Here is a 12,466-nt window from a genome sequence, read left to right as displayed (position 1 = left end):
CCCTGCCCTCCCCTGGAGCCCTGGGCATACTAGCCCAGCTGGGAAAATGCAGAACATGTTCAAAGTGTTTCCCAAGAGGTAAAGGAGGTAGGCTGTTGCTAAGGATTTCAGATGCTGCTGCTGCTGCTGTTCCTCCTCCATTCTTTCTTGCTTGCTTGCTTTCTCTTTCTTTCTTTCTCTCTTTTTTCTTTCTTTTTTTTCTCTCACTCTTTGTCTTTCTTTCTTCCTCGCTCCTTTTTCTTCCTCATCACAAATCTGAGAGCAAGGATTTCAGGCTTGGGACAGGGAAACAAACTGTGGTGAGAATGATTGTCCACCATTGCCTTTCTAGAAGAGTAATCATGTGTGTGTGTCTGTGTGTTTGGTTTGAAAGGAGTAAAAATAAACTTTATAACTGAGGGAATTCTTTTTTAATTTAAAAAGCTTAAAAACCACTCCCGGGTCAAATGAAACACGGATCACTGGCTTTGTGACTTTTTCTTTTTTTTCCCTAGGAAGGGGCACTGGGACTTGTCGCTCGCTCTCCAGCAGGGGGCACGTTTTCGTTAGGATTGCGCTGGGGGAATCCGGTTAAAACTTCACAGCCAGACTTGTTCCGAGTCCCCTAGCCGGAAATCGCTCTGCAGATAACAACCCTCCAGCGTCTGGAAATGTTTAATTACGGCGAACAAAACGCTCGTTCGTCCTGCGCGGGCGGCAGTGGGTGTCGCCGGGCGGGAGCGCAGCGCTTCTGGTGTGGCCCGAGGTTTTATGCACCAGGTTGGGGCGGGGGCGGGGATGGGGGAGCTCCCCCCCTCACACCAATTGCACAATTCCGTTGGAAAGAACTTTCCTTCGTCCTCCTTAGTCCTCCTGCACTGATTAGTCGAATGCACTGATTTCCACTTTGGATAAAGGGAAATGTCAGTCACTCCAGAGCGCAGATCTGCTTGATAACGAAAATAGCTCTGACAACTCACATTCGTAGAAAAGGTAGAGATCCGACATGTGCGTTCGGCGCACATTGTACCCAGGATCCTCGCCCCCCATGACAGTATTGTCCTTTCATTGCTACCGACGGATGTATATAGCCCCCAAAATGGCACGTAAGCCCGTGCGTGTGTTCGTATTTCTCCTACGAATTCTTGCAAACCCGAAGCGGATAGACGCACGTGTCTCATTGCACTTATGAAAGTGACAGAATTACCAACAAAACAAAACAAAACAAAAAGTGTGCTGGAAAAGAACTTACGAACCGGGACTGGCCCTGGCATTACACAACTTACTTTCCCTTTCAGTTTTGATATTGTAACTTGTCCCTCCCTGTCACAGTAAACATCTGTCCTTGCGGTCACCTGCCATCTCTTCTGGGCAGAGATGGCCCCGACGTTTCCAGAGGTGGCATTGTCACAAAGGTGGGCGACAAAAATCTGTCGTTCCCTCCCCCCCACCCCGCGCCCTTCCCTCCACGATCTCGTGGATTTTTTTTTGACCTGATTTTCGGTAATGGCTCCAGGGGAACGATTGAGCCTTGGCAATCCGTCATGTAAATGAATACAGAGGGGTACTTAAATCTCCCGGTTATTTGAACACTGAACATGCGTGGAGCAAGGAGAGTTAATGAATAGATACCGTCCCCTAAACGCCTACCAAGTCGTTTCAGGAAAGCTTGACTTTGAAGCGAAAACTTGCCAGTGTTAAATAAATTGCTCTGAAAAGAATGAGGTCAGTTTTCTGCCTCTAGGGAGTGTGGAAAGGTGGGGTTCCTTTTTTTTTTTTAATTTTTCTTTTAAATCCAAAACTACCTAGTTAAGTTTCTGGGAGCTGCTCAGTTTCTACGGGGAACTCAGGCTGAGGATTTTTCCTTTCCAGTGATCTGGAGTCGGAAGAGGGGCTGGGGTTTGGGGCAAAAAGACTGGAAGAGATCGTCGATCGTCCGGGAGGCTGGACGCCACGCTCGGGTTCAGTTTGGTTAGTGGTAGGAGGCTTCTTCGGCTGACGTTTCTCTCCAGCCCGACCCCCGCGAACTGGTAGGATGTGGTGTTTAGCGCGCCATCCGGCCCTGGAGCTCTGGTTTCTTACGTGTGGAGAGCCTGCTTTCTAATCCGTGGAGACCTTTACAAAAGGTTCCAGGTTCCAGTAAGTTCTGGGACGACCCCTCCCCCCCACCTCGACGCCCTGGATGCCTCGGTGGAGGCAGAGGCTGGAGGATCCGCCGCGTCCGTTTGCGCTAGCGTCTTGTGTGGGGCTGGAGCCCGCAGGCGGGACGCGAGCAGAGGTGCCACAGGGCGCGCGGGCGGCTGAGAGACTCTGGTGGCAGAGATCATCGCGGAATCCCAGCCATGAGATCAAGATCTCAGGGTCCAGACCGGAGTTCTGTGCCACCATCGCTGGGCTTTGGAGCGGGCTGGAACGCTGCGTTCAGACTATGCAGGGCAGTTACCGAATTGGAAATGTGATACACTCTAGCTTCTTAAACGAATCTGGCTTTGCCAAAAAGCATCCTTAGGTGTGGGCCCTGTCCTTCGAGGTCTCTGCAAGATGCAGTCATGGTGGAGCGCTGAGATACAGGCCTTCTTCATTGGAACAGGTTCTCTTCACTGAGCTGGAGAGGAGTGGGGTCATCCCACCAGTGGCTTCCCCTTGCACGGGGCTTTCTTCCTGACCGCAACCCACAGGGAAACAGGACTGTGGTTGGCCTCCAGTGGAGACAGAGGCCAAGACTTGGAGGTCATTCACTTAGGAACTCAAAGGGGAGTGGAGGACTTTGCGACTCCTAGAAGATCCTGAATTTCGTTTTGCCGACATTCTGAAGCTGTATATTGTGGGTGAGGTAGGGTGTCGCCTCTTGGAAGCCAGGGGAATGAAGCAGATGTGCCCTTGCAGAGGCTCAGTGGTGCCTGCCCCCAGGGACATGTCCACCCCGAGTTCTCTCCTGCTTTGCTGTCCAACTCAGGCAGCATGGTCAGCTGGGAGGCAAAGCCTGGGGTCCTGGCCCCTAGGGACTTATCCCAAGCTCCATTTCTTACCCAACCCAGTTTCTTCTAAATTCTAAGGTTTGGCAGAGGTCCAGATCAATTTTCCAGATAATTTGGCAAACACAGCCTTAAATAGCTGGGCTGCAAGTTGTTTTCCATAGGCTCAGGAACAAGGTAGTGCTACCCTCTTGACTGCTAATCTGGGGAGCTTAGAGTTCTTCAGGGATCCTACTGTTTGGAGCTTTCTGGAAATCCGGTGGCATATTAGCCAGGGATTGGTGCTTTGTGAGAGAAAGAGATAGGCCAAAGGAGAGAAGGAACATAGTGGAGAAAATTTTGAGTGGAAGATGAGATGTAGGCACCCCCAGGAGCCTTCATCCTACCAACGTATCCAGTCATTCTTCCTAAGAGTATCTGACCTGTGGTCCAATTTTGTCTATCTGTTGTTTGTTTTTGTGCTGGTATTGGGATTTGGACTCAGGGCCTGGGTTCTATCACGGGTGCTTGAGCCACAGTTTTACTTCTGGCCTTTGGATGATTAATTGGAGATAAGAGTCTCATAGACTTTCCTACCCAGGCTGGCCTCAACCCATCATCCTTAGATCTTAGCCTCCTGAGTAGCTAGGATTTACAGGCAAGCATGACTCACCAGGCCCAGGGTATCTGCTTTGGAGAATTTAACTGCTGGTATGTGGGTTTCTCTAGCATTGCCAACTTGAGGAGCCAGAGGTTGGTACACACACAGTGGAAATCAGGGATTTCCCCTGCCTTTGAAACCTGTTGCCCTGGAATCTTTTGGTAGGGAGTAATCTCAGCTCCTTTCTGTGGCCCCACTGTGGTCAGATCACTCCTTGGATTGACTGTTGCCAAGTTTACAGGAACACAGGCAAACTTACACATGGATTCCTTACTCCTGTACAAACCTGTGGGTTGGGATGAGTGAAGCCTTTTGGGCAAATATAGAAAGCCTTTCTTTCTTTTTTTCCCCACAGCCAAAGTGATCCAGGAGCTGGAGGCCAGGTTCTGTTCTCATAGCTGGCAGTATACGGAGCATCTCTTTCAACTATATCCTTGGGGAATGGCCATGACCATCTTCCTAGATCTGGAATCAATGTGCTATCCACATCAAGAAAATAGGATCATGGGCTGGGAAGGTGGCTCAGTGGTAGAGCGCTTGCCTTGCATGCATGAGGCCCTGGGTTCGATTCCTCAGCATCACATAAGCAAAAAGAAAAAAGCCGGAAGTGGCACTGTGGCTCAAGTGGTAGAGCGCCAGCCCTAAGCTGAAGAGCTGAGGGACAGCGCCCAGGCCCAGAGTTCAGCCCCCCCCACCCCCAAAAAAGAAAATAAGATCAGTCTTGCACATTTATAATACCAGAGCTCAAGAGAGACTGCTCTGCAGAGATATTATGCCATACCTTAGAGACCCATAGGTCTCCCATACATACAGACCCCGAGGTGGACACAGAGGGGTAAGGCAGAGAATCAAATCAGAAACTGGCACCTAAAGCTGGCAGAGATGGGGCTGGGGTCAGCTGGAGGTCAGCTTCCCAGATGAGCAGTCAAAGAGAGCAGTGGTACCCTCCACAAAGCCTGAACGTAGTGGAGACAGAATCTTCTGGGCCAAGCCCTGGATCCCTTTACATTTCCAAAACAACTCCTGGATCCCAAGGCCCTGATTCTTGAGTGTCCACCCTAAAGCTAGTAAGTGATTATAGTGTTCGCCTGTACTTTGGAATGGAATCCCAGAGAGTTAGAGTCCCAAGAAAATCATTCCTTATTTCTGTGCCCCACTCAATCTTTAATCGTTCACTAGAGCACCGCAGTCCAGGAGCTGGGGTGGGCACCCAGATGTCTTGGCTGGATGGAGCCAGCGACATGGCCTTTCCTCAGCAGGAACTAGCCAGAGCTGCCTGCATTACTTCCCTGGTTCCCAGCACACGTGAATGCGTGTATGTCTATACAATGGCTCTGCCGCTTCTGGGGGGGGGGAGATCTGGGAACAGAGCCGTCGGTGCCAGGCTACAAAAAGGCCATTGGTGCCCAAGCTACTGTGCTGATGACCCCCAGTATAGAGAGTCCTCCCTGCGGATCCCATCCGCCACTTTACATAGGCACAGACAGCGTCCTAAAGCGCGATCAGGGAACCCCGAATCTCACTGCTCTAGTCGGCCCTCGCCTGCTAGGAGCTGTTTCTAGGGGTGCGCCAGGAGTGCCCTGTGGGCTTACACACGCCGAAAGGGTCGCGCGGAACCGGAGAGGAGGGGACACAAGTCGGGAGAAGCCCGGGCCAAGCCAGCACAGCTGCCAAAGTTGGCTGCCCGGGTCAGCAAAACTTTGTTTCTTAGTGCGCAGGCGCGGAGCAAGGTTGGGGGGCAGGGGAGGGAGGGGAAGAATCCTAAGGCTAGGCGGGGAGAGGGGGGGCGAGGAGGGTGGGTGGTGGATTAAAATAAGTAGGCGGCTCGGTGCAGAGAGATGTGTGAGACGGCGCTCGGGCTCTCCTCGGCGCGTTCTCACCCGCTTGGGTTCAGACCCAGAGAAGGAGCCGGGAGCGGAGCTCGCCATCCCGGGCCGGGCCAGACTCCGCGGCTGCCGAACGCTGCTCCCGCGTGCCGGGCGACCGGAGTCCCAGCCACGAGAGGGAAGCCGGGGCTACCGACCGCCAGGGGTGCCCGTGGGGTCCGAGGGCCTCTGGCGTGGCCGCCCCCGCGCAGTCAGCCCTACACCGCGGAACGAGGTAACTGCAACCCGGGGCACGGGGACTTAGCGAGGACGAAGGCAGGGGGACCAGGCTCCGAGGGTTCCCTGTCCCAGAGCCGTGGGTGTCTCTTCTCTCTCCAAGTATTCTCCCCTTCCCCTCCCTTTACCCCCCCCCCCCCAAAGCTCTTCTTGCCCAGCGAAGGTTGCAGGACTTTTGTGGAAGCCAGAGCCGCAGCTTTGGGGAATTGGGGACGGGGGCGATGCTGCTGGATCCTGGATCTCCTATTGGGGTCCCCAGCTTCTGACCTCTGGGGGAAGCAGGCAGGGCCTTGGTCCCTGGGGCATCCCAGGGTAAGGTGCTCACGGGTTTGGGAAGTCGATCTTTGCACCACCACCCCTCGCCCCCATTTTTAAAGAAACCGAAGCAACTTCAGCGAGCACCAACTTTGTGCAGACGCGCGCGCTTCTAGCTCAAGCCGGCCGGCCTCAGCCGAGCTCTGGGGAAGGGAAAGTAAGCGGACGGGTGCCGGCCACCGCCGCCGCCGCCCGCGCCAGGGACAGGTGCACCGCCCAGCCGCTGGCTCTTGAAGGCGAGTTTGTCCTCGGCAGAGTTTTAGCTCAGGTAGGAGGCCGGCTAGACGCGGGCTCCAGCGGGCGTTCGTCTGCCGCGGGCTTGGCGATCGGGCTCAGCCTCTGGGACATATTCCCTCTAGGCTGTGTGCTCTGGATCGTAGAGGCCGGCAACTTCACCCTTGGTCATTCAAAGGGGGGAGCATCGCTTTTCTATGGAGACTCTCATGCCCCAGAAAGCAGAACCATTTCGGGGCCGCGAACCCCCGTGTGTGGGCTGCGAACTGGAAGAAAAGGGTTCTTTTGCTCTCCTGACTGTCCCCTAACTCAGCCTCCATGGAAGAAAATGGGAATCTGAGACCAGATGGAAGTTGAGGGATATGGGGCTGAACCAATTTCTCCCACGCACCCTCCTGCCAAATATCTCTGCTAACAATGAAACCCCGCACCCGTGCTTTTCCCCGGGCGCCCAGGTAGGCACGGGATGGGCCCAAGGGGTTGTAAGGTCGCGGCGAAGGTTTCCTTGTTGCAAGAATTCGATCCATTTCATCCGGGTTTGGAACAGGCGCCGTTGGCGATTTTTGTTTTTGTTTTTGGAAACAGAGAATCACGTGCAAAGCTAGTTTCCCCAGGAGTTCACAGCTTCCTAGGAAGAGAAGGGCTGGCCAGGGATGGAGAGTGATGGTGGGGAAAATTGTCTAGCCCAGGTTCCTGGAAGAAATTGCGATTTCATTAAGATGGAGGAGCAGATCAGAGAGGAAGCGGCGGGTTTTCGATACAGCAGGACTGCTGGCCGTCTCCACCGTGGCTTATTTCGATCTCATTCGTTGGGACAATGCCGGTTCCAAGGACCCCACGCTGGTCAGTCCTGCTCACGAAGGGTCTGGACTCTCTGTGACCACCCTTGTTGAGGATTCGATGTCAAGGATGATTATCTTGCCACTGCAGGTTTTCTCCAGGTGCAGGCTCCTATAATTCTCTCCTTCCTCATTAATGCAAGCAGTTAACTCGCGCACGCTCAATTAGCCACGAATAAACCACTTTAATAGACTCTGCACACTTCATTAATGTCCTGCATGGGGCTGGAGGCAGACCTGGGTTTGGCGCTTCACCACACAAGACACAAGGAGAGACTCCGCCACTGAGCAGGGACGGAGGCTCTGAGGCGCAAACTGAATTTGCGGCTCTCTGCCTGGCTCTAAGTAGCACTTCCCAAGTCCTAAACCCTAAGGTCCCTGCGGCGCTTATTCCTGGCCCGGGAAGAGGTAACCGATTCCTTTGGCTCTTAAAAGATCGAAAGACTTCACTATAGGGTCTTGGCATTGGTGTGATCGAAAGCAGCAGAGACAGAGGGGTCCAATGCATCCTCTCAGGCTCTAGAGGCAAGTAAGAAACTTGATTTCTTCTCTCAACTGACCGCCTGAAACTGTATCTCAGGATGGTGCATGCGGCCCATTCTGGTTACTAGAGTCAAGAGCCACGTTTCGAACGAATTTTGTTCACGGGGAAAATCCTTGGTGAAAACCACGGAAGCCCTAACCTCAGCCTGCTGTAGGAAATCACACTAGCCTCGATGTAGGAAGAAAATAAATGGAGTGTTGGGGAAAATAAGATCGGGCAGATAGCCTGGAGAGGTTGGCTCTCCAGAGTCCAGATGGCTGCAAACATCCCCCTCGTAGACCCCTATGAAACTCAAGGCTTCTGGGGTCTTTTCTAATTTTGCAGAGGGGAAAGGTTGTTGAGCTCTTCGACCCAGACACAGAGTTGGCTTGGGTCCCTCTGCCACCCAGCTAGCTGGGCCTTGCATAGGCCTTGCACCAGCAGTAGCAAGTCCCTGCCCTCTGTCTTCTCAAGGAGCCTCTAGCCTCCAGGAGCCCAGGATCTAATTTCCAGTTACTGGAAGGAAAGAAAAGGTGACAGCAAATCAAAGAGGGCTCCTGCCACCTAAGTCTGGGGAGATCTTTGAAGTTGGTAGCTTTCTCCTCTGCCTCCTCTCCAACTTAAAGTGGTCCCAGCTTCCTCTCTGGCCCAATTGCATTGGGCTTCATCCTTGTCTCCTAGCTCTGGGGTCATCTTACGTTTGTCCAGGACAGCGCTTTGCACTAAAGAGCTGTGGAGAAGCCTGTACCTAGACTCTGCAGTGGCCATTGCTCTAAGGCTAGATATCCACAACTATGTGCCACCCCACCCCCACCCTGTGCCCCAAGGTTGAATTAATTGCATGCAAATTTCTGCCAGTTGGTGGTTCAAAAGGATCCCTCCCCCCAGCTATACTTCTTTCTGCAGAGGCTGCCACAGCACCAAACACCCTCCTCCCAGCTTCTAGCCAGAAAGGTCCCACTCCTCCAAGCACTGCACATCCCTGCAAACAGCAAACATTTAAAGGCAGGGGAAGGCAGATGAGTCCATGCCTAGGCCTTGATCTCAAGCCTTCAGGTAGGCTAGGCTTATAGAGGTGAGTCTGCAGAGAAGAGAGCAGAGCAATGCCCTGCACATCCCGGGCATCAGCAATGACTGGTTGTCTCCTCTCTGAGAAAGAGAAAGGAAGGAGAGAGGGCGCCGGAGGAAAAGTCAGAAGCAGGGACCCAGAGAGTGAGCAAATGAGAAAGAGAGTTGCAAGGACTTTGTTCTAACAATTGTTTCTTGAGTAACTCCAAGCCCAGAGTTAGAGTTAAGCACATTCGCTTTATATTGCTCATTGGATTTTTGCTGTTGTTGTTTTGTTTGTTTCTTTTCCCAATTTTTTAAAAATTAAATTTCTTTTTCCCTATAGTGATAGATTTGAGTTAGTTATGTCTGGAGAGTTATAACCTAGACCTTCCCATGCAGGCTGGAAACCTTTACAAAAGTGGGCAGGAGACCTCAGACTCTACTCACTTCAGTGTGGGTTCTCTTGGGTCTTGCTCACTCATGAACCACCTGGGCTGCAGAAGCCTGGTATCCATTCAATTGTCCTTAACTATGAGGACCTGCCTGCACAGGGTTCTCTACCTAAAAACCATTGAGCTTCCCAAATCCACCTCTCCCCCCCACCCCCCTGCCCCTTTCCTGTGGAAGAAGAAGGAGGGCATTTGACATTGCAAATGTTTGACAGATTTTATGAGTATGGAGGTCAGTGAGTAAGTACCCCTCCTTGGAAAGGGGATCCCTAAGGGATCTGATTCTGATCCCCAAGGGGAGAGGAGTCAGCGTGTAAGCAGCTTCAGAGAGGAAAGCCAACAGCATGACCTAACAGTTAGACAAGATAGCAAATCTGAGGTCCAAGTTGAGAGTTTTAAGGAAGACAATGGTTTCTTTGGTTTCTTAGAATCCAATTCCAAAGTCAGCCAGAAAACCTAATACTTAGGAACTAGGAGTTGTATGTATTTGTGCCTGACTGTGGAGGCTTTTCAAGGGAGTGTGTGTGTGTGTGTGTGTGTGTGTGTGTGTGTGTGTGTGTGTGCGCGCGCGCGTGTGTGTGTGTGTGTGTGTGTGCGCGTGTGTGCATGCACACGTGCACGTGTGCGTACACACACACACACACACACACACACACACACACACACACACACACACACATGCTCACCGGCTCACTGATCCCTGCATTTCTGTACAGTCTTGTCTTATAAAACACTAGCTATCCCCGTGTATCTCTGCACCTAGTCAGTTTTGCTTCAGAAAATGAAAATCTGTGTTTATTGGTGTATTTATTTCTGTGTTTATCTGAACACTAATGTGAAAGAGATTCCAGATTCTGTGATCTTCACAGTAGAGTGTGATTTTGTGAGGTCCCAGGCTTGTCTGCATGTCCAATGTCAATTACTCTGTTCTTTTGCCCTTTTCTGTGTCCTGCAACACAGTAGACTCACATTTTAAGTTAGCTGTATTGCTTAGGGTTTAGACTCCGGCTTTTTCCACAGGGATGTTTCTCCTCTTGTCCAGAGATTATTTGCAGAATGACCCTGAGGTGAGGGTCGTGAGGAGAGGGTCTTCTGCATTAGGGGTTTCCATCCTCTGTGTGAGAGACGTGGGGAAAGGAGAGGGTATGAGAGGGTTCAAATTCTGGTGGAAGGCAATCAGCCCTGAACTTTTCCTCTCTCCCCTCCCTTCCTTTCTCTGCAGATCAAGACTGACAACCAGTGCAGCTGTCACAATGGGCAGCAAAACATTGCCAGCGCCTGTGCCTATCCACCCGTCCCTGCAGCTCACTAACTACTCCTTCCTCCAGGCAGTGAATGGCCTGCCCACAGTGCCCTCGGACCACCTGCCCAACCTGTATGGTTTCAGTGCCCTGCATGCTGTGCACCTGCACCAGTGGACGCTGGGTTACCCGGCCATGCATTTGCCCCGTTCTTCTTTCTCTAAAGTGCCTGGAGCAGTGTCCAGCCTGGTGGATGCTCGCTTCCAGTTGCCGGCCTTTCCCTGGTTCCCTCATGTCATCCAGCCCAAGCCAGAGATCACCACTGGAGGGAGTGGTCCAGTGCTCAAGACCAAGCCACGCTTTGATTTTGCCAACCTGGCCCTGGCTGCCACACAAGAAGATCCTTCCAAATTGGGCCGAGGAGAAGGTCCTGGCTCTCCTGCTGGTGGGCTGGGTGCCCTCCTGGATGTGACCAAGCTGTCTCCAGAGAAGAAGCCCACCAGGGGACGCCTCCCTTCCAAAACCAAGAAGGAGTTCGTGTGCAAGTTCTGTGGCCGCCATTTCACCAAATCTTATAACCTACTTATCCATGAGCGGACACACACCGATGAGAGGCCCTATACCTGTGACATCTGTCACAAAGCCTTCCGGAGGCAAGACCACCTACGGGACCACAGGTGAGGCATTGCATGTGGCCCTGGAGGACTCTGGGGCCCCTGACCTCACCATCCTCCTTCCAGTAAGGTTTGTGAGATTCTCCCTACTGACTCTAAGCTTCCCCAGATTGACATTTCCTTAAAATCACTAAGGAAACCATAGGAGAAACCATAGGGTTTGCAATGTGGGCAAAAGAAACCTGGGGATAGGACTTATGACTAGAGCAGGTCTCCTAAATTCCCTTCCTTCATTCTCAGAGCCATCAATAGGAATTGATTGGATCATGGAAAATGTGCCATTTGAATCCTCCAAATGGGTTTTCAGCTTGTCAGAGAGTGTTACTTTCTTTTTAGTTTTATTTTTGTGAAATCTTAATTTTAACAACCATATGTGCTAGTGTTTCCAATCCCGGACATCAATGTTAGGAATTGTTGGTCTTCGGGTCTCTGTATTGACTCAGGCCTTATAAGGAGACAGAGGTGGACCCACAGGAGAGCAGGCAAAAGAGCAGGTGGTCTCTTCCCTTCCCCTGTCTAGGGATCAAAGGCTCAGCGATCATCTCCTTCATCTAGGTCGGTACAAACTGTATTTTGCCTGGCGCACATTGTGTACAACCCCTTTTCCTTTGCTGACAAGCACCTTTGTAGCAGGGGAGGGATCTCGGGTCAGCCTGGGGTAAATAAACAGCGTCACATCGCTTTGCAAGGATTAACTAACTGTTTCTGTCTTTAGATATATTCACTCCAAAGAGAAGCCTTTTAAGTGTCAAGAGTGTGGGAAAGGATTCTGCCAGTCCAGGACTCTAGCTGTCCACAAGACGCTACACTCACAGGTGAAGGAGCTCAAAAGCTCCAAGATCAAATGCTAAACAGAGCCTCCGGGGACACCCCCAGGACCCTGGGACATCGCCACCCCCTCCTCCAGAGGGACCCAAAGCTGCAGACCACTCGGGCTCGGCCGGCAGCAGGAGGGGCGCTCGCGATCTTCCCCTCACCCCAACCATGTCCCCCGGGTCTCCAGCACACGCGGCACTCCAGATCCCGCCCGGGGCCTTGACCCCGACCGCCGCGGGGGAGGGGGGGCGGCTCCCCCAGGACCAGGCTAAACTCTTGGCCAAAAGGCGGTACTCTCGTGGCAGAAGAGAGACTGTATTCAAAACAGAAAAGAAAAAAAAAAAAAGGAAAAGAATGAAAGCTCCACGGAGCCGCCGCGGCGCCTCTCCCAGAAGTATTACTTTTTCTATTGTTATTTTATACATTTCATTATTTCCCCCCTCCCTCCCTTTGACCATATAAGCTTGTAAAACTGTGACTGCAGTGGGGTGGGTGCGGGGAGGAAAAAGAAGTGCTCACCAGCCGCTTCCAGTCCTCCTCGGGGCCGCGTCCCCACCTCTCCCACCCCCCCCAAACACCTTGGGAGCCTGCGAAAAGTGTAATCCGTGTATCTGCTTCAGCCGCCGGCC

The 12,466-nt window shown here is 52.3% G+C and overlaps 1 protein-coding gene across 1 annotated transcript; it reads left to right on the top strand.

Moving 5' to 3' along the window:
- The first annotated feature begins 10,328 nt into the window (after window positions 1-10,328).
- Window positions 10,329-12,006, top strand: Osr1 (odd-skipped related transcription factor 1). Its single transcript, XM_070025044.1, has 2 exons — window positions 10,329-11,024; window positions 11,737-12,006. Exons 1-2 carry the CDS (start codon window positions 10,360-10,362, stop codon window positions 11,870-11,872), a joined length of 801 nt encoding a protein of 266 aa, XP_069881145.1. The 5' UTR covers window positions 10,329-10,359; the 3' UTR covers window positions 11,873-12,006.
- Window positions 12,007-12,466: the final 460 nt, after the last annotated feature.

Source organism: Dipodomys merriami, unplaced genomic scaffold (genome assembly GCF_024711535.1).
Source record: "Dipodomys merriami isolate MVZ:Mamm:240054 unplaced genomic scaffold, mDipMer1.0.p SCAF_17, whole genome shotgun sequence".
NCBI classification, from domain to species: domain Eukaryota; kingdom Metazoa; phylum Chordata; class Mammalia; order Rodentia; family Heteromyidae; genus Dipodomys; species Dipodomys merriami.
The sequence above is the reverse complement of the archived record's forward strand: the minus strand, read 5'-3'. Positions and strand labels throughout refer to the sequence as shown.

Excerpts from the sequence above, each read along its gene's own strand:
- Osr1 (XM_070025044.1), top strand. The coding sequence starts at position 10,360 with ATGGGCAGCAAAACATTGCCAGCGCCTGTGCCTATCCACCCGTCCCTG. Across the intron at positions 11,025-11,736 it reads GACCACCTACGGGACCACAG|ATATATTCACTCCAAAGAGA; the intron begins GTGAGGCATTGC and ends TTCTGTCTTTAG.